Here is a 19,084-nt window from a genome sequence, read left to right as displayed (position 1 = left end):
TTAATGGACAGTAGGGTGTGGTGTGGAGGGATGCCAGTTATAATCAATTTCCTGCAGCTGTAATCACGGTTCTCCGTAAGTTAATTAGCATTTGCAAAGCGTCTCAGAGTCGCGTCTGCAGAGAAGGAGAGGAGCTTTAGTGGGGAATGTGACAAAGGCTGTGGGACTGTGGTCTTACGTCATGATTGATTGCATGGTGGAGCTAATGGGGCGTCTGATGCATGTGATTGTGATATTGTGAGATCCAATCAGCCTCACACATTGCCTGTGTCCACTTCACCGTTGCTCTCATCTGACTTCCCGCCGTCCTCTATATGCTGTCGAATGACAGAGAGAGCACGAAGGACAGTACAAAATCCTGCAGCATCTACACAGATGACCACTGCATGTTCTCTATAACAAGAGATTTTGCAGTAAGTCATTTGAGTACATTTAAGAATATCAGGGAGACCCCTGCATGGTCTTAAAATATACAGTAGGCCCTAACCTGGCTTTGGCCCTAAAGGGTGGGGCCCCTGTCTGGCCTGGTCTGTGAGGTTATCAGGATTATCAGGCCCGCAGTCTGATTTAGTTTTTTTTTTTTTTTTTTTTTTTTTTAACCTCCCTTCACCCTTTTTGAAGTTGAATGATAGCACAGCAAACATTGCAGTGTACGAATTGGTCGGCTTGTTGTTTAAAGTTGTCACGACTGTAGCTTTACTCCAGTGGGGTTTAGTGGGGTGCCCCTCCCCCTGTAGTCATCCATTACCGATGGTGTTTCTCTATTTTGTCCATATCCACGACTGCATGTTAGTTGTGCATGTGAAGTCTGAGGGGTCGAAGCTGACACAGTACCTGCTGCTGTCTGAAGTTTTGCGACTTGTGCCCGTGTGTGCATCATGGGAGGAAGAAGGCAAAGTGGTGGCCGACCGTGTTGTGTGTGTGTAATATAGCTTAAAACTCATCTTTATTGCCATTTTCAATTCCACGTAGCGCAATTTTTTGATAGGGAAGGAGCAAAAAATTATACTAATAAAGTGAAACATAGACGGGCCGGAGGTCCCGCCTGACTTTGAACTATGAAGAGATAAATGGCCCACGGCCAAAACCTCAGGCTCTCGGGCTGCTGGGCCCTGAGGGCCTCGGGCTTCAATGCAGGCCTTGAAGAAAATTGAAGGCATATACACTGAAGAGGCACAAAATGATAGGCTGATGTCACGGCAACTTACTAAATGAGGCCAAATGCAGACAGATCAGTCGCACAGTTAAGAGATAAACAGTCTAAAATCCATCAAAATGGTTAATACACACAGTCATTACTGATTGGCTAACAGAAAAGGTAAATTACAACTGAGAGACGATGAAGCTCATACGTTTTGTTGTATTGGTTTTCTTTAGGGGAGTTGTGATCTTGCTGTCGCAGCATTGAAAAGGAAATTTTTACATCTCCATGTTCCTCTCTCCTCACTCCTCACTTTTGCTGTTAGCGTATTTTAGTTGTTGTACAGACACATATTACTTAGGTTTGTTGCAGATCTTATTTTCAAACCACCTCCAACACCGGGCCTCCACAGCAGAGCCAGCAGGAATTTCACTCTCTGTTGCATTTGGTGCCACTGAGCATTGTAATGATGTTTCAAGTAGTTCGAACATCATTATTGTCCCGACACAGAGTAACAACAGAGAGATGAGAAAAAGAGAGAGGAAAAAAAGTGTACTTCTTCAGGATGTTGGCATCTGACATTTTGTCATGTCACAGCAGGAAAAGTTGCAATTAATGGCATTAAAAGTGACTGTTGGTGTGCAAGCTGGCTCACTGGACTGGGACAAACAATGGAGACATCATTAATGTTCACAGTTACATCTGCGCTTCCTCGTGGTGTTTCACATAATGGCATTGCTACGTCAAAATGTCAGAAAAAGTGAAGATCGTTATTGTGGGTTACTTCATTTATTTCAGTCACTGACACTGCAGTTTTATTCTGTGATCTTTTCTAGTAGGCCTAGTTTGGATCTACAGTATTCAACCTTTTCATAATGTTTTGCTCTACGTCTTAAGAATTAAGAATTGCATTATTGTGTATTACCTTGGTTTCATTTAAGAACCAGCATGTTTGCACGTTCCTTCATAAGGTAAAATATTTGGCTGGGTTTTATTTGTGTTCCCTGTAGGCATAAGGTATGTACCCAAAATTTGTAGACTGTATCCTCATCCAGAAGCAGGTTGATCTTTAATGTCTATGCCGTCTATTTTTTATTTATTTTTTTGGTACTGTGAATGCTATTGTGACACACCACGAGTGATTCTGCTATCTTAATTGTTTTCATGACTCCCAAGGGTTTCCGAAGAATCCTCCCAGTGTGTCATATTTCCTAAGCTCATTGTCACAAAGCTATCTGTGGCAGTCTATAAATGTCTGCTATTGCACTACGCCAAGGAGATTATACACATACTATACAACAGCTGTAAAATTTCGCAGCTACAGGGCGGGGACATTGTAAAACTCAGTGATGACAATGCCCTTCTGACTCCTCCTCAGGGCCAAGATCCATCCATTTCATTAAATGGTGCGATGATAATTTCTGAGATCTTAATGTGTCAAAAACGAAGGAATTGATCTTTGACTGGAGGCAGTCAGGACACACCAAGAGCAAGCTCCATCCACAACGAAGTTCAGATGCAGAGTCACATCTGAAATTCGAATAAAACACTGAGCTGATTATTAAACAGCCTCAAAAAAGAGTTCACTTAATGGGAAAGAGAAGTTCTTTTAATGTCGGTGATACCGTTTTGTGCAACTTTTATCATTCCTTTACTGAAAGCCTCTGAAGCTTCTCCTTTACCTGTTGGTTCAACAGGTTGTCTGTGAACAGCTTAAATATTATTGTTAGAGGGTGCTCTCAGACCACTGGTGTTCGCCAGAGGATTTTGGGCATAATCTGGGCAAAAGAAGCAACTGAGAAAGCAAAAACATTTATCAGCCAACCAGACCACATTCTGTCGACCCGCTTACTGCTGCCTTCCGGTCGATGCTATTACTTGCTGAGCAGAAAAACAATTACTACGCAGTTATTTATTCCTTCTGCTACGAAGCTCTTAAACACAGACACCAGACATTTCAGATAAAATTTACTTATTTTCTGAGATTTTACTTATTGGATTTTATTTAGGATCTTTTTCTTTCTATTTATTGGATTTTTATGATTGACTTTATTGATATGATTGACTCCATGCGCCCATATGTCTCTTAATGCTTCCGTTACTGATTGTTGTTTGGATGCACGTAGCTGCAAGTGAATAAAGTCGCCTGGACTGAATTGAACTGAACAGGACATGCTACACAGACACTTTAAACCAATATCATGGCTCTCTTTTTGTACCCGTTTATACTGCCGAGGGATATTTTGACATTTCAGAGAAAACAATGATTCTCTTTTTGTTTGAGCTAAGCTCTGGGTGGAGGGTGAAATAGTTGGACCTTGTCCAAAGGTAATATCAAGTACCCCTAAAGCTAATTGAGGTGCCAGACTACTTATTTACTTTCTGGAGGTGCTTGGCAAATGCACACAGCCGATGTCCACACTTTATTTCAAGCATGCCGCTTCATATTCACCACACAGATTTGACAATGGTAACATTTTAACCAAATCTAAAACTAAAAATGAAAAACTACTACTTAAACTACAAGTTATGAAATAGAACAAATCTATATTCACTACAGTCTTGAGCGCCACAAGGCATTCATCCTTGGGACTACAATTACCTGTGTGTTCTCATTAACAACCGACAGGACAGGAAGTCCAACTCTGAAGCAGTTTACAGGAAGGGGGTGAGGAAGATGAGATCCCTCATCGGGTGATGTTGGAGCTCTTTTATCTGTCTGTTGTGGCCAACTGCTGCCCATGATAATCCTGACCGCCCTCTCTCTAACCCCCGGACAGACAGCACCTCTTCATGCAGGCTGTTACAGCTTCACAATCCTCGTGACCAATAAAGTCGATGTTTCCTGACCCCTAGCCAATGCATCATATGTTATCTGTACTTACTGCTGGTAGTATCAGTCATCAACATCTCTGTTTTGTTTTTATTCATATGTTTTTCTTTCTTCCTGCTCTCATTCTCTCTCTAAAGCCAACCCGTTGAAGGATGGCTGCCCTCCCTGAGTCTCTTTCTCTCTGAGGTTTCTGCCTCTTAAAGCAAGTTTTTCCTTGCCACTGTCAGAAAGAGCTCTGAATCCTCTGCTTTATAGATTATTCATTCATCTTCAAGCATTTATCCGTTTCCAGGCCACGGAGGGTGCTGGAGCCAATCCCAGCTCACTCTGGGTGAGGGCGGGGTCACCCAGGACAGGTCACCAGTCCATCACAGGGCCAACACACAGAGACAGAGAGAGACCAACAACCACTCACACTCAGACCTATGGACAATTTAGAGTCACCAGTTAACCCAAACATACTTACAAATAAGTAATATAAATACATTTGTACTTTCATTCCATATAATCCATGAACTTTATAATAGATAAATTTTTTTCCTAAACGGCTTGCCATAATATATGATTATATGTTTATTTTCATACCTCATATAATTTGCTCCCATTACTGATATTTTTCAAAACTACTTGTTGTAGTGCATCTTTTGTGTCTTATACCTGGCTGCTGTAAATTAAGAATTTCCAGATTGGGATCTCTTTATCTATCCATCTATCCATCCATCTATCCATCTATCTTGGTGTTCACTTGGTGCACATTATTGCGGTAGTTTAAACATAACACCACTGTTGTCAGAAGGGTTTCACAAAGGGATGCATTGGTCCACATACAGTGAAATATTCCACTGGCAGAATGCTGTTGTTTGTTTAGTAATAAATATATTGTTACTACAGTTGAGAAAGAGACGGCTGCGGTGGGATTAGTAATGGTTCATATCTGAACAAGCAAACTTCCAGTTAATTAAAATTAAACAGTGATGTGTCCACAGAGAGGTGCTACAGCACCAAACCGCTTTATTCATACACTTGGGCTTTCTGCTTGCAGCAGTAGTGAGAGGAAAACATTTTTCCAGTTGCTTCTACGACCACTTGGTCTGTCTCATTAACTCACTCCAACACAAGTCAGTAAAATCTGCTCCAGTGGGTAACAGAGGTCATGCAACCTACCATCTACACAGGCTGGCCTCGCCCTTGTGGTCCCGGCGATCTGGCCTCTCCGGCAGGCGCAGCGGGCCGTCTGCCTGGCAATGGTCCGTCTGGGAACGCTGCTGTCTCTGTTGAGCATCACAATCTCACAGGTTCCCACCGCCAACTGGCCTGCCAGACAGAGCAAAGTACATCACATTAGCATAATGAGACTGTAATGAACATATTGCAGAGGAGCAACCGGTGTTTGAAGGTACGGACAATGGGCAGTGCTGCTGACTGGGCTCATTCAAAGTCTCAAACAGAAATTTTGATGTTTTAAAAGCAGGAAGCTGGAGTGAGCCTCCTGTTCAAACACAGTATGGCTGGTTTCTTCATCGATAAGCGATCATGTGGAAAACAAGGGTTCTTCCAAGAATCTGTAAAACGGACATTTTCTATCATGCTACGAATAAATGCAATTTAACAAGCGTGCGATTTTCACGCCCCATGATATGAAAGTGCTCAAAGGAAGAAATGGCAATAACAACGCCCTGCTTCACTTTTCTCTCTGCTTTAGGGATAAAACTGAAAGCAGTTTCTCATATTGTGAAAGCAAACATTTTCAGCTAATTACATTGTAATCCGCCCATAACATTATGAAAATAACAGCACTCATTTGCTCAAATGACCACAGCAGCACCTGTTAAGCCCAGAAATATTGTGCTATTAAAGACTTGTCTGTCAGAAGCCGGAGCAGAAGTTGGCTAGCACGGGAAGATATTAAGGAAGATATTAGTTGATTAGGATAATGAAGCAAGCTTTTCAAGTGATACAGTTGTTGTTGCCAATGGTGGAATAAGTATTCAAACACTGTACTTATAAATAAACAGACAAAAATATGCTCTAGTAAAAGTAAAAGTACCACATTAACCTTTTTACTTGAGTAAAAGTAACCAAGTACTTGCTGAATGTGTTGCCTAATGCAGTGGTATTTATCTTCTACCACTTGTCCGTTTCTGGGTGCTGGAGCCAATCCCAGCTCACACCTGTACACCCTGGACAGGTCAGCAGCCAACACACAGAGACAGACAGAGACCAACAACCACTCACACTCACAGTTTAGAGTCACCAGTTAACCCAAACAGGATGTCTTTGAATTGGGGAGGAAACCCACGCAGGCACGGGCAGAACATACAACCTTCTTATTGTGGGGCGACAGCGCTAATCACAGTGCTGCTTATGCCAAATTGAAAATATGTCTGAAAACATTTTGTAATGTCACATTCAGATTTAAACATTGTTGTCCTGTCTCGACCCCGGTCATTAATGTTTTGTATTGTGCGTGTTTGTGTGAGACTGTGAACAGGTGGGAACTGCTGATTGGATGGCCCTGCTTGATTGCTACCTTGGGATTGATCAAGGGGGAGTGGAGCCACTTTTAGCAGCCTGCTGACTCCAACTTGGGGCCCACCACTCTTGTACCACCAAATAAACCCAACATGAAATTGTTGTGGGCCAAAATTGAGCAGTTTGAAATCAGTTTAAGTGCTGATTTTTGAGCACATACTGACATTTTGTAAAAAGAATCTGTGTTTCAGTAGCTCAGCGGGAGAAAGAAGCCTTTTTCTTTTTGCTACCTTCTTATTGTCCTGGTTTTGATTTAGGAGTTCAAGTTAGGTTCCTTGTCATTCATTTTCTTTTCTTTGGGGATAGAAAACATTGGTCTATTTCGATTAGTTTTGTTTGTTATGTTGGCCTTGTTCTCCCTCTGAAGTCTAAAAAAATAAAGGCTACTTAGAACTTTGCTCTCCTGTAACGTTGGCTTTCTTTGGGTGGGAGGAGTGGGAAGAATGTGGAGACACGCATCCTGCTATGCCTTTGGGTTCCCCTAGACTGCTTTTGTCAAATTCAAGGCCCACGAGTCAGATGTGTCAAATTTTTAATGGCCTGCTGGTATGAGGCGCCCATAACACTCATACTACAAATCCCAAAATGCAGTGCAACAGCTGCCATGCCGAGCGATAGGCTACTTGCCAGAACACTAATTCCCTCCTCCCTGACGACAAAACAATCCGGCATCTGTGGATGTTTACATTTAACAATTAAAACCGTCACATTTAAGCAAGCGGGCGGCAGAGTACATATTTATTGACATTGCCAGTAAACCCGTGTGCTGTTTGTGTAGCTAATGTGGCTGTAATTTAAGACTTCAACTATCACAATTGTTATCTAAGTTTTCCAGTTTGCACCAGATATTGTTTATGGCAAACAAAATATTTATATGTTTATTTATTTTATTGGGGAAAACAGTATTCTGTCTCTTTCGATTCATATTTCTATTAAACACATGGTTACTTTTAGTCAGAAGTTCAATAAAGGTTCTTCCTACTTGGCTCGCAACCTAAAGTGTTCTTTGAGTTTTGGCTCCTTGTGCGATTGAGTATGACACCCCTGCCCTAGAGCAAGGGCAGAAACAGTCCCGCAGACAGAACTATTATATGTTAGGATTAGTTTTAGGGACATTTGGAAAAACTGAGTTTGGGAATTGTATATTTTAATAATGAGTTATTAATATTAATATTAGAAATAGCATTACCTACTGGCTGAAATAAAGTGTGACTTGGCTGACATGGCATTGGCTGCTAAGCAGAGTAATTTTCAAGGCAAGTGAAGTTACACTGAAACAGAAAATGGACGGGATGCCTTGGAGTGATTATTTCTAAATCTGTTATCAAGGCCAGATAAATCTACATGCATGGTTGTTTTAGGAGCGAATGGCCTGGTTGATGAACGGAGAGGGAAAAGAACACAAAATATGTAATAGGTAAAGTATCCACTTGACTTTCAGAATTTTCACTCACATTTTTACTTGGCAAATAGCTCGATGCAGTGATTTTAATTTGAATAGTTTTCTTTGTGAGGTTTTAGGTTTTCTCACAGCAAGTTAAATTCCCAACACAATTACCAGTTCAGACTTCAGACACACACCCAGGCTGAGTAGATGCGCTTTGTGTCCTGAATTACAACTCACGCATGATCATTTTTGATGAGTGGTAGCCGCTGAAAAGATTTGCCTCTGTGCGGCCCTTTTTAGAGGACAATTTCCCCAAACACTTAATGTGGACACAGCAGTTTCATTTGGGTAAATTATTTGGAAACCCATGATTTATATAGGCATGGAAAGAAACTTAAATAATTTTAAACCGTTTCAAGAGTGTCTCTGCTACTTTCCAATCTTCTGGAAAACAAGTCTTCCAATAGATGAAATGCTTGTCCTTTAGAATCCAAGGGAGCTTTGTCGCAGCCTGCAATGAGCAAACAAATCAATAACCATATGAGCAAGTTGTATTTCTAATATGTGATATAAATGCATCTAAAGTTTGATGCATTTAAAATTGACTGTGGCACAGTGGTTCGTAGCGCTTGTCTCTGTGTGTTGGCCCTGTGATGGACTGGCGACCTGTCCAGGGTGAGCTGGGATTGACTCCAGCACCCGGAAACGGATAAGCCGTAGAAGATGAAAGAATGATGAAGGATCACGACGTCTGCTCCAGGTGTCAAAGTGGAGCTCAGGAAAAAGTTTGGGGAAAATCCCTTCCACCTTTTTAATGATCTGGAAAAATTTGACATAGTCTCTTTGTTATTTTCTTTATTGAATGGAAAGCTGCCAGAGAAAGTCATTCAGGCTGACACTGAAATAAAATCAGCACAGCGAGGGTAGATTAGAGAGGAGTCTGTGCTGCAGTTCCTTTAAGGTCAATTCTTGGCATTCACCAACTATCACTCCTTTATACTGCTGCCTCCAGTCATTTCTCAACAGCATCAAAGGTTCATTAAGGGAGACACTAACTGCTCTATAGCATGAAATGACTGTAATAATGGCCAAGGTTGAAAGAACTGTTGATCAACACAAATGACTCATAAAATTACCTCGGCGGGTGTTTAGACCTTTGAGTTTTAGACTCTACTAAGTTTCAGACAAGTGAAAAAAAAAAAAATTAAACATGATGAGTTCAAGAGACCCCAAAGCCTTAAATGTGGAAATTAAAGTATATATTTTCATCATTTTCACTCTCACCTGCGAGTCTAACTCTTCACCAAACTTCTGATTTAAATGTACTCTAACTCCTAAAGTTTAGTAATTTACACACATCGTATCTAATCCCCCAAAAGTGCTTAAGTGACAAGACCATTTCTTGAATCCAAGTAGTTGCCAGGCAACCAGCTGAGGCGCCACAAAGCTACTAATCTTCTCATCTTACTGTCAGACAGTGAAAGAGCAGAGGGTACCAACTAGGTCCTTTGGGGTCCAGCTCAGTTAGAGCTTATTATTGTTTAACAAACTGATGGATCAAATTACCATGAATGAAGTGACACACTGTGGAACTTGCAGAGTTGTGGCCCTTGGGGGGGCCCTTGGGGGGCCTTTGCTATCTTTGTAATCCAGCCATGCCCCTGATCTTCTGTATACTGAGTTATTGAATGATTATTTTCCAACTCTGCTGCCTACATTCGGGATCTTGAGAGCATCTTTCTTACTTTATTTTCATTCAGTTGGCGTCATTGTCAGGTGCTTTCCCCTGTATTTGTCAAAAACAACAGCCAACAGAAATATATGATTTATATGCCCCCATCAAGAGTCAGATAGATCACTTCTATTATTAAAAATTATACACATGGAATATGTGTACACATTTACTATAGATCCCATTTGCATTAAAAAGGAAATTGGGATAAATAATGGCTGTGTTTGTGGACCCAAGACAAGGGATCCTTACAATATGGATGAATTTCTTAATTTTTCTCTAGCAATGCAACTACATCATATGAAATATATGCACAAAAATTCCCTCCACAGGACACACTTCATCTTCAAAACTCCATGAGCTGGTACCATTTAGTATTTTTCTGTGCAACAGCAACCAACAACCTTTGGGGCATGTCATCCACACTTTCTCTTATTGCGACTGTGATAAAGGCAAAATGGCAGAAAAAAAAAAAAAAGACAAAAAAACGAGATTAAAGTTTTTTTTTAAGTTGCTATCGTGGAGCATTGTCCTAGTCCATAACCATTCTCAGAACTGGACACAAGTTGAACAAATCTGCATCTCAATTAATCAATTAGTGAGCCAGTTCCTTGTTCTTAGTGAGAGCCACACTTTGGAAAGTAGGTTGATAATATTAATGTGTTTTACATAAATATATTGCCTAGGCCGCTGTCAGGAGTCATCAAACACATACATTTCTGAACTGCAAAGCGCCTTTCATTCCATAGCACGTTAAAAACTGCTGGTAATTACCCCAAACACTGGGTTGAGCCTGTTGGACTACGGTTATTAACTTTATTGGGTTAAACATTGGTTAATTAACCCTGTTGGGCTATTTCCATGGTGCTGGGCTGTTTTTGGGCAAACCAGTCGGTGGGTTAGTGGCTGGGTCAATCTTAGTAATACTGTTTGACCCAAAGTTGGTTAAAAAATAGCATGTTGTGCACTGGTTAAAAAAAAAAACAAACAAGAAAGAAAAACAAACTTTGATCTATTTGGTCATTTTAACAAAATTACGTATTCAATCATAGTAATAAAAACAAATGTGTTGGTAAACTTTGTTTTTAACAAATTAATAAAAGTATGGAAGATCATTTTAGAACTATTTCTTTTTGAGGAATCATTGTTAAACCCAACCTGCGACCTGACCCCAGATAAGTGGCTGAAGATGGATGAATACTAAACTCAAATGATACTGATAACCCATAATTGGTTTGTATTTTTAACCCTTTTTTTGTCAGGCATAACCAAACAATACAGTAATTTGTATCCGGTTTTGGGTTGAAAATATAACCCAACCTTGCTGGGTTATGAAAACCCAACCTTGCTGGGTTATGAAAACCCATTCTAGGTCCATATTTGACAAAGCAGTGGGTTGCCAAAATGATCCAAATGGGTCATTTTTACCCCAGTCGTTTTTAGAGTGCATCAAGTGGACTGCCTTCTTCTCCCCCACCAACAATCACTATCATCATTCAGCACCCCCCCTCTCTTTTTGTCCCTGTATACTTTGCGTGTGCTTGGAGGATAAATGCCATCAGATATCAGTGCTCCCTGCCATGTCTCAACACTGAACAGATGAATGGGCTTCATGCAATAAGCCTGAAGGAGGAGAATAGTAAGGCGGAGGAGGCGGGGGAATGTGGCGGCTTCTGTAGTGTCTGTGTGGCTGTGTGTGTGGGGGGGGACGCTCTGTAAAGTGCCCTTAGCCAATGCCAGTGCTCCATCATACACGCGGGAGTTACTTCATGTGACAGGAGCTTTCTGTCACTCAGCAGCGAGAAGACACTCTGCCTAGTCTCCATTTCACATGATGACATGCACATACGGTGGCGAGGAGTGCATCCAGTGAAGGATGGCGGCACATTGCTGTCCACGCTCCGTCAGGCTGAACATCTCTGATACAGAGCACAGAGACTGGCAGCCTGATGACCTTATCCTTGAATCACAACACTATACAAGTGCAAAGTGTCTCCACGTACACATACACACACACACACACACACACACACACACACACACACAACTGTAAGCAAAGATGCGAGTCTCTGCTCTTCACATCAGCATTTTGATTAGACACACTGTGGATCACCACAATGTACAAGAGCACAAATATGGATATCTTCTGAAATAGGCTGCCCGCAGTCAACAATCACCATCATTACATTCCCCTGATTCAATGTGCATCAGTGAAGGACTAAGAACTGGTGGACATGCTGAGGTTATTCAATTTGATAGTGATCACACTGGCTGATTCTATCAATGTACAGTAACTAGAGATAACCACAAATTATCATCTGTGTGCCAAACAATGAGATGTATTCCAGCTATTTACAATTTTGACCGTTACACTTAAAATATTTAATTCATTGCTTGTTTGTCGCAGCAGTTGAGTGCAGACAACTGATAATACCTTTGTCTGATTTAACATGTAATCCTATGAGAAACACAGCACTGCATGGCTCCCATACAACTCAAAGCAGACTGGTGCTGTGAGAAAAACTCGGCCTCTCCTCGGGGAATTTGCCATCGAAGTATATGACAGAAAGCACTGAATGAACTATGACAAGAAATCCATTTCCATATTAAAGAAATGCTCCTTTATAGAATGTAATTACTTGTGTGGCTTCTCGGGACAGAAGTGAAGTTTTATGAGGTTTTATTTTCAAAGGATTATTATAGCTTTATTGCAAAAGCATTCGAATCATATTTATTTAAAAGAAATTCACCTCTTGTTAATCTAGTGCTGTTACTAAACACATGGCAATATGTTACTTATTTAGTATTGCTCCCATAAGACACAGCTATGGCACAGAGCCATTTTGTGCAGGCTTGGCTTTAACAACTGACATCTAACCAGTTTTCTCTGAGAGCCAATCAGACTCTAATCATTACACACTATAACAGCTCTGAGTGATTATCTTCATTCTATTGTATGTTCCTCTTTTGAAAGAAGTGCCATTCCCAAGGATGAAAATGGAGTTGCCAACAAAATGCCATTTAAGAGGGCACAACAATCTTATTAACATATATCAAATCAGATAGGAATTCAACTGATGTTGGATCTTGATCTGGAAGATTCAAAACGTTTTCTGAGAAGCTATAAATATTAATGGTATTAGTCAAGACTGATTTGTTGTGACTGCAGTTTTGAAATATAAAACCCAATGAGCACTAACCAAATCCCCGATAAATCTTAAATCCAGCCAGGTATCATTGGATTGATACCTCCTACTCTCTTTCAGCCCATGTTGGGGGCTTTAGCTAATGACTGCTTTCATTATCAATCATGGATAAGATAAATGGAGTGTACTTGCATAATGCATAGCTCTCAGTTTTGCATACCAAAGGCTGAGAAAGAGATAATTTTTGGGGCCTGTTTCTACATCAAAATGTGGAGAGCAAATGAAATGAGACTGCAAAAGCAACAGTAAATGGACAACCTCTCACCTGGTATGGGTGGATGGAATATCAAAAATGGTGTTTCTTTTTGTCCCTTCAGAAATCAGTCCATAAACTCAAAATATTCCATTTCCAGTAAGGAAAAGGTTTGCAGAATGGACCTCATGCAACAACTAGAACTGGATTCATTCTGAATTGGTACATAATAAAACTTGCACTCTCGTCTTTTCTCTAACTAGAAAACTACTGCCTGCTGGTAAACATCCGCCATTATGAAGTTACACTATTGGGTCTTAACACAAAAAAAGTGTTCTTTATTATAACACTTTTGCCTTCAAATAATTTCAACAATTACTGAATTATCTATTGACATTTTTGATAAAGTGGTTTAAATAAGCAACTTGTGATAATGGTCTTAGCAGCCTTAGTCGCTCACCTTGGCTACCCAGCTCGGGTTGCTGTGTATTCCCTGCAGCCCGTTCAGACCTCACGGCTCTATCTGTTGTTAAAAACTCAGGATGACATCAAACGGCAATCTTATTTGACTGAACATATGCTAGTCAAGGGAGCCAAAGCCAAGTGCATCTCATTACCGTAACACCATTTGACATGTACAGCACAGCGGGTGGCATGTAATAGGACACCAGGTGAGGCTGGCAGATGTTTGACTGATACCATGCTATATGCTTTCTGACACCTCTGTGCTGCTAAACAAGTCGGGCAGCAGAGCTGTGCAGCAAAGCATGTGTTTTATACTAATGGACTTGGTTTAAAGGGGGTTTCATATACTGTATGAATAATCTACAGCAGTCCAATCAATATTTATGTAAGAGAACAACTCTCCTCAGAAGTTGGAGGGCCAATCATTAAACCTATGTATGCAATTTAATCTGGAGCTGACAAAAGTCATGCAAGAGGAGTGGTAAAGGAAAGAGTGCAAGCAGTTCCCCCGACCTCTGGACGTGAGTTGTATGTTGTGCTATTTCATGATGATCTGCAAACCGTTAAATGAGGACTGTATGAGCCCTCAGTCGGTCCTCCATTTCATGTTTGGAGAATTTCTGATGTCAACACCTGTTAGGATTTGTGCTGTAAAAAGCCCTTCGTGTTTGAATGTATGTTCTGTTTAATTAGTGGCAGCTTTTAGAGCCGCACCGAGCATAATTCTTACGCAATCACGAGAATCAAGTGGGTCTGCAGAGAAAGAGAGAAAAGCACTGCCCCCCCCCATAAACTCAGATGTTGCTGTCAGGTACTGCTCTGTCAGATAGAATGACTAATTGAAACTTCTCATCGCAGCAGTAGGATGGCTCTCCCCCAGGAGGAAGCCAGACTCAAACGTGTTAGATTGTTTTCTCTCCCGTGGGAAAGCGGGAGCATGTTATATGTCACTTCACTGGACTTCAGCTTTCCTGTACAGCTCACTTGCTAACATGCAAGGCCTCCGATGTGTGACATTGTTACAGCGTTAAAACAGAAAATATCCCGCCTTACATTCATCTCCTGCTCATTCAGGTCTGGCTTTAAAAATGTCTTGGAAAGTACACACGATGGAGGCCTTTGATAAATCAGTGTTGCAATGATGCAGCACAATCCAGGCTGCAGAGATATTACAATACAGACTATACTCAAACAAATGGTTTGTGGGTGAGTACAGGCTCGAGGCATAAGGAGTATATGTGCAATATGTCTGGCAAAATCAAACTGTAGCTATGCTGAATGTAACGCAGAGAGGGCTGTAAAGCTAAGGTGACTCACTTCAAATTCCTCTGATAGTCCTCCAGGATACCCTCCTACTTTAATACAGAAACAGAGAAAATGGCGAGCGTTAGAGGACCATTATGCCCTCGTAAGTACAGCATGGTAATGCGTTATTGTGTCAACTGTGAGTTTAATATTCAAGTACAGCCTTTGCAGAGAATGTGGTCGTGGCAGCAGGCAGAAAATAGAACAGGACACAAGACTGAAGCAGCATAACTCAAATCATTTACACCACTCTGCCAATAATGGAGCAGTTTAGAGCCCAGAGGTTTCTGTGGAGAAAATAACGATGCAGAAATACACTGAGTGGTGCACTGCACTCAACCACAAGGGAGGTCAAAGCTGATGGCTAGAAAGAATTCATATTCACAGAGCTATGAGATATGAGCTTTGTGTGCTGCCAAATTGATTTAGCTGTAAAAATTCTTTCCATTTTGTTCCATAAAGATGCTCATACTTTTACAGCTCTAACCCTAACCCTATAGCAGCAGGCCTCAATGATTTGCTTACAATTTACAACCAAGGTCATAATCAAAGCAGGTCTCCCTTTGCATGCTTAATGCTGCTTTGAAGAAGACTGGAATGAAAATCATGCTTTTCACTTCAAAAAGTCTCCAAGTCTCCACTATTCTGATTAGTTTATTGCTTGGGTGGATAGCCTCTGCCCCCCAAGTAAAAACAACAAGTAAATATATATATATATCTCAACCAAAGACTTTTAAATTCATCAGTCTGGTGTCCCACAGAGACCTATCGCCTCTCACACAGCCTCTGAATTTTTAAAGTTTGAAAAAAGCAGCTGAGATATCAACTTTGATAATTAACTGGGATTAAAATCTGTTTGGTCTGTAAATTATATTTGGACAGAAAAGATTTATTTCTGTGAGTCTGTGGTGAGTGCTGGGCCAAAGTGAGTCACCTCGAAAGTTAGTGACAGTCTGTAGATGCACCTCATAAATGACAGCTTGCACTGTAGATCAGGATGACAGAATAGGTTATTGTGGCCATGCCTTCCCTTCAGGACATTGGTGTTTGTGTTTAGAAGCAGTGTTTGCATTCTTTAATCATATCCTGTTTACACATTGGCAGTGGCAATGTCATAAACACCATGTTTATGCATCTGTAGATTCAAATTCAAATCCTTTGCTACATCCAACCTATGTTGTTGATGGACAGGATGTGGTGTTAAAGGTTTTATGATGAACGAGTGTCAAACGCAGGACTTTAACTTACATCCATACAACATAACAACAGACAAATTATCCACTTGAAATAGTCGTCACATGTATTTGCTTATAAAAACTCCCCCCAAAAACACTAAAAAAAACTGCCTATTGATACAGACAAGGAGCAGAATTTGCATGGATTTGGTTACTTGTCCTGAGGAATGAAAGTCCAATATTTATTTTCCTGTAAGCTCCTGCCATACAGCTCCTCAGTTGCTTGATGTTCATTTTTATTCAGTGCTAAAACAGTTGTCCGTCGCGGACATTAAAGGTGACTGCTGGAAGAAAACTTTGTGAGCTTGGAACCAAAACAAAGAGCTACAAAGAGCCTCAGCTTTATAAAAGCTCTATGTGGGTTCAAAAGCACGCGCTTTCATTGCACTTATTTGGTCCAGTGTCTTTAAAACACTATTTTATATATATGAGGAAATGAAAGAAGATGCTATCATACTGAAAGCGTTTGACTGACAGGTGAACTTTAAGTGCAGTGAAGAAAAACCAAAGCAGTGAGTGCTTTCTTTTTCATATTATAGACTAAAAGTTATCTCCTGATTGAATGAGTTCAAGAAGAACGTGGGGAATATTTTCCATGATTCCACATTAAGCTGAAGTTTGTTTTTGGCAATTCTGTCTGCGGAGCTGAAGAAAACTGCCCACTCACCTTCAACGTTACAAATGTGGGTAACATTCTCCCAAGTCCCACGTCTACACTGCAGCCCAAAAGTGTTGTTGGCCAAGCAAAGAGAAGTTTCCACTCCTCTTTAACTGCACCACTGAACCAGAATGCAATCCAATGAGGAAAATCCAGACATTTCCAAATTTATTGTTGAATAAACTGGCAACGTTGAGCACCGCTGACAGACCATTCATCGTGACGGGCCCTGGCCCAGTGGCGTGCACTGGCAGGCTGCTGTGCTTTGATTTCCTGTCCTGGCCGCCATGACAGATGAGCTATGGAGAGGGTGGAGGCAACCTAGCTGCTCACCACCACAATGTTTCACATATCTGCCCACAACATCGCCAACACTCAATGCTGCTTCTTGGGCCCCTCAGGAGTCATGGAGATGGAAGTGATAAAGAGCTAGTATCAGTCACCCATTCATAAAAAAAAAAAAAGATTACAGAGCCTCACACTAGCTGACAACATGATAAAACATCAGAATTATTTTTACGATGCCACTGACTGGTCACAGCAGCCATTTCACAGAAGAAATTTGGCAGAATTTGAAGATTGCACCACATATTAACTGAATTTGAAAGAGGAGTGAGCAGCATACAGAGAGTGTCAAAGCTCAGATCACATCCACAGATTTCAGCTGAGGAAAATCTATTTACTAAGGGCAGTAAAGTTCACAAGAGATTAACTGGGTGATTTTCTACAGTAAAACACTGATTAGATCATTTTCAGTTAAATATTAGTCAATAATTGTTGAGGGGAGAGGGCGCTGCTGTGCCTCCTCCAGTAATATGGAGGAGACGGGTGGCAATAAGAGGCTGGTGACAGGAGCATTCGGGGAGAAAACATTGTAAATTAAAGGCAAAGGGAGCACATTTCAGTGCACAGGCAGTTCATTTTTCACTTCAGTGTCTACTTTTGTTCCTGGCAAGCAGCCAAAGACATTGATGTAGGCACTATCCATCCCCCACAGCGGTAATTATGCTGCTGGCCAACGCTTGATTAAAAGATCTAATCTGCAAACTTAGTGTTCAACATCTCCCAACAAGTTCCAGTGCTTTAAGCCTCTGTGCTTTTGACTGCGCTGGAATCCAAAATGTTTTTTGTCATGGACAGCAGCCAGTGAAAAGGAGGGAAACATCCTTTTGCTTCCTATTCTGTCACCAGAGAAGGTGTAATTGAACTGGGCAACGAGGCATGGTTTTCATGAGAAAACCATGGAATAGATTGATATATCCTTAATCTGAGAGAAATTATACAGAGCCTGAGGCAGAAGTCAGGCCTTTTTTCTGTCTGCACCAGGAAATAAAGCAAAGTGTGTTGTTTTTTTAGGCTCACTTATGACTTCATGAAATTGTGATTAGAGTTTCAACAAATTTTTCAAATTTTAACCAGTCTCCTTTAATAACAACACCACGAAATGTTATGTTAATCTTATTGCACTGTACTTTAAAGTCTGAATGATGTCCAAAAATGTCAGTGTACAATGTGTTCTCTATAGGAACATTATAATAGAACTAACAAATCGGATCCAAAATATATATATTTTTAAACACAAGGAACAACGTGGTCACCATAAACCGATAATGAGCATATAGATATTAAAAGTCTCCGTGGAGCTCTTTTCTTGGATATTATGGGATCCGAGCACTTGACTACAGGATGTGCAGCTGAATTTCAATAAGAATCCCTCAGAGATAATGGCACTGCTGACAAAGTGATAAATAGCTGAAAGTGTCCTTACCCTCTCTGAGCAGATGGGAGTAGATGAGCCAGAGGAGCAGCAGGCAACACAGTGACGCACCTCCACCTGCGGAGAGGGTCTTCACTCCAGACTGCATCCTGCACCTTCAGATGTCTTCTTCTTCTTCTTGTCTGATTTCAGATTATCCAAACTTTAAAACGCTCTTGCAGTTTAGACGCGGAGCAGATCGGGGGGAGAGCGACAAACCCGGTGGCGTCTCCACAGTCTGTCGTCGGCATCCATTTTGAGGTTATAATGGGAGCGGGACCGATAATAATCCCCCTTTGCTTTTCATATTCCCTCGGCGAGCCGCATATCATCCATCCAGGGCTGCTGGGCACAGACACACACACACACACACACACACACACACACACACTGAGGCTACAATGTCACCAGATCTGGCCAAGTTTACGCAGCAGTGATCTCAGACCTGAGATTCACTGGCAGGCTTCTGCGAGAGAGAGAGAAAAAAAATTAAAAATGAAAAATTGAAATAAAAATAAAAGGACAGGAGGAAGAAGAAGAAGTGTGAAGATGAAGAGTGAGCAGCAGCAAGCAGACTCCCGCAGTTTTGATGCCGATGATGCTGGCAGTAAATCCCGACACCTTGTGAACGCAGCTGTCAC

The 19,084-nt window shown here is 41.1% G+C and overlaps 1 protein-coding gene across 1 annotated transcript in view; it reads right to left on the bottom strand.

Moving 5' to 3' along the window:
- The window catches only part of tafa5l (TAFA chemokine like family member 5, like), a 42,740-nt gene extending 24,128 nt beyond the window's left edge, over window positions 1-18,612 (bottom strand). Inside the window, exons 1-2 of the mRNA XM_029507146.1 lie at window positions 18,456-18,612; window positions 5,139-5,288 (exon numbers count right to left, since the gene is read on the bottom strand). Coding sequence (XP_029363006.1) covers window positions 5,139-5,288; window positions 18,456-18,552 — 247 coding nt within the window. The 5' untranslated portion in view covers window positions 18,553-18,612. The remainder of the gene's footprint in view (window positions 1-5,138; window positions 5,289-18,455) is intronic.
- Between the last annotated feature and the right edge of the window lie 472 nt (window positions 18,613-19,084).

Source organism: Echeneis naucrates, chromosome 7 (genome assembly GCF_900963305.1).
Source record: "Echeneis naucrates chromosome 7, fEcheNa1.1, whole genome shotgun sequence".
NCBI lineage: Eukaryota > Metazoa > Chordata > Actinopteri > Carangiformes > Echeneidae > Echeneis > Echeneis naucrates.
Note: the sequence above shows the minus strand (reverse complement) of the source record. Positions and strands in the feature narration are given on the sequence as shown.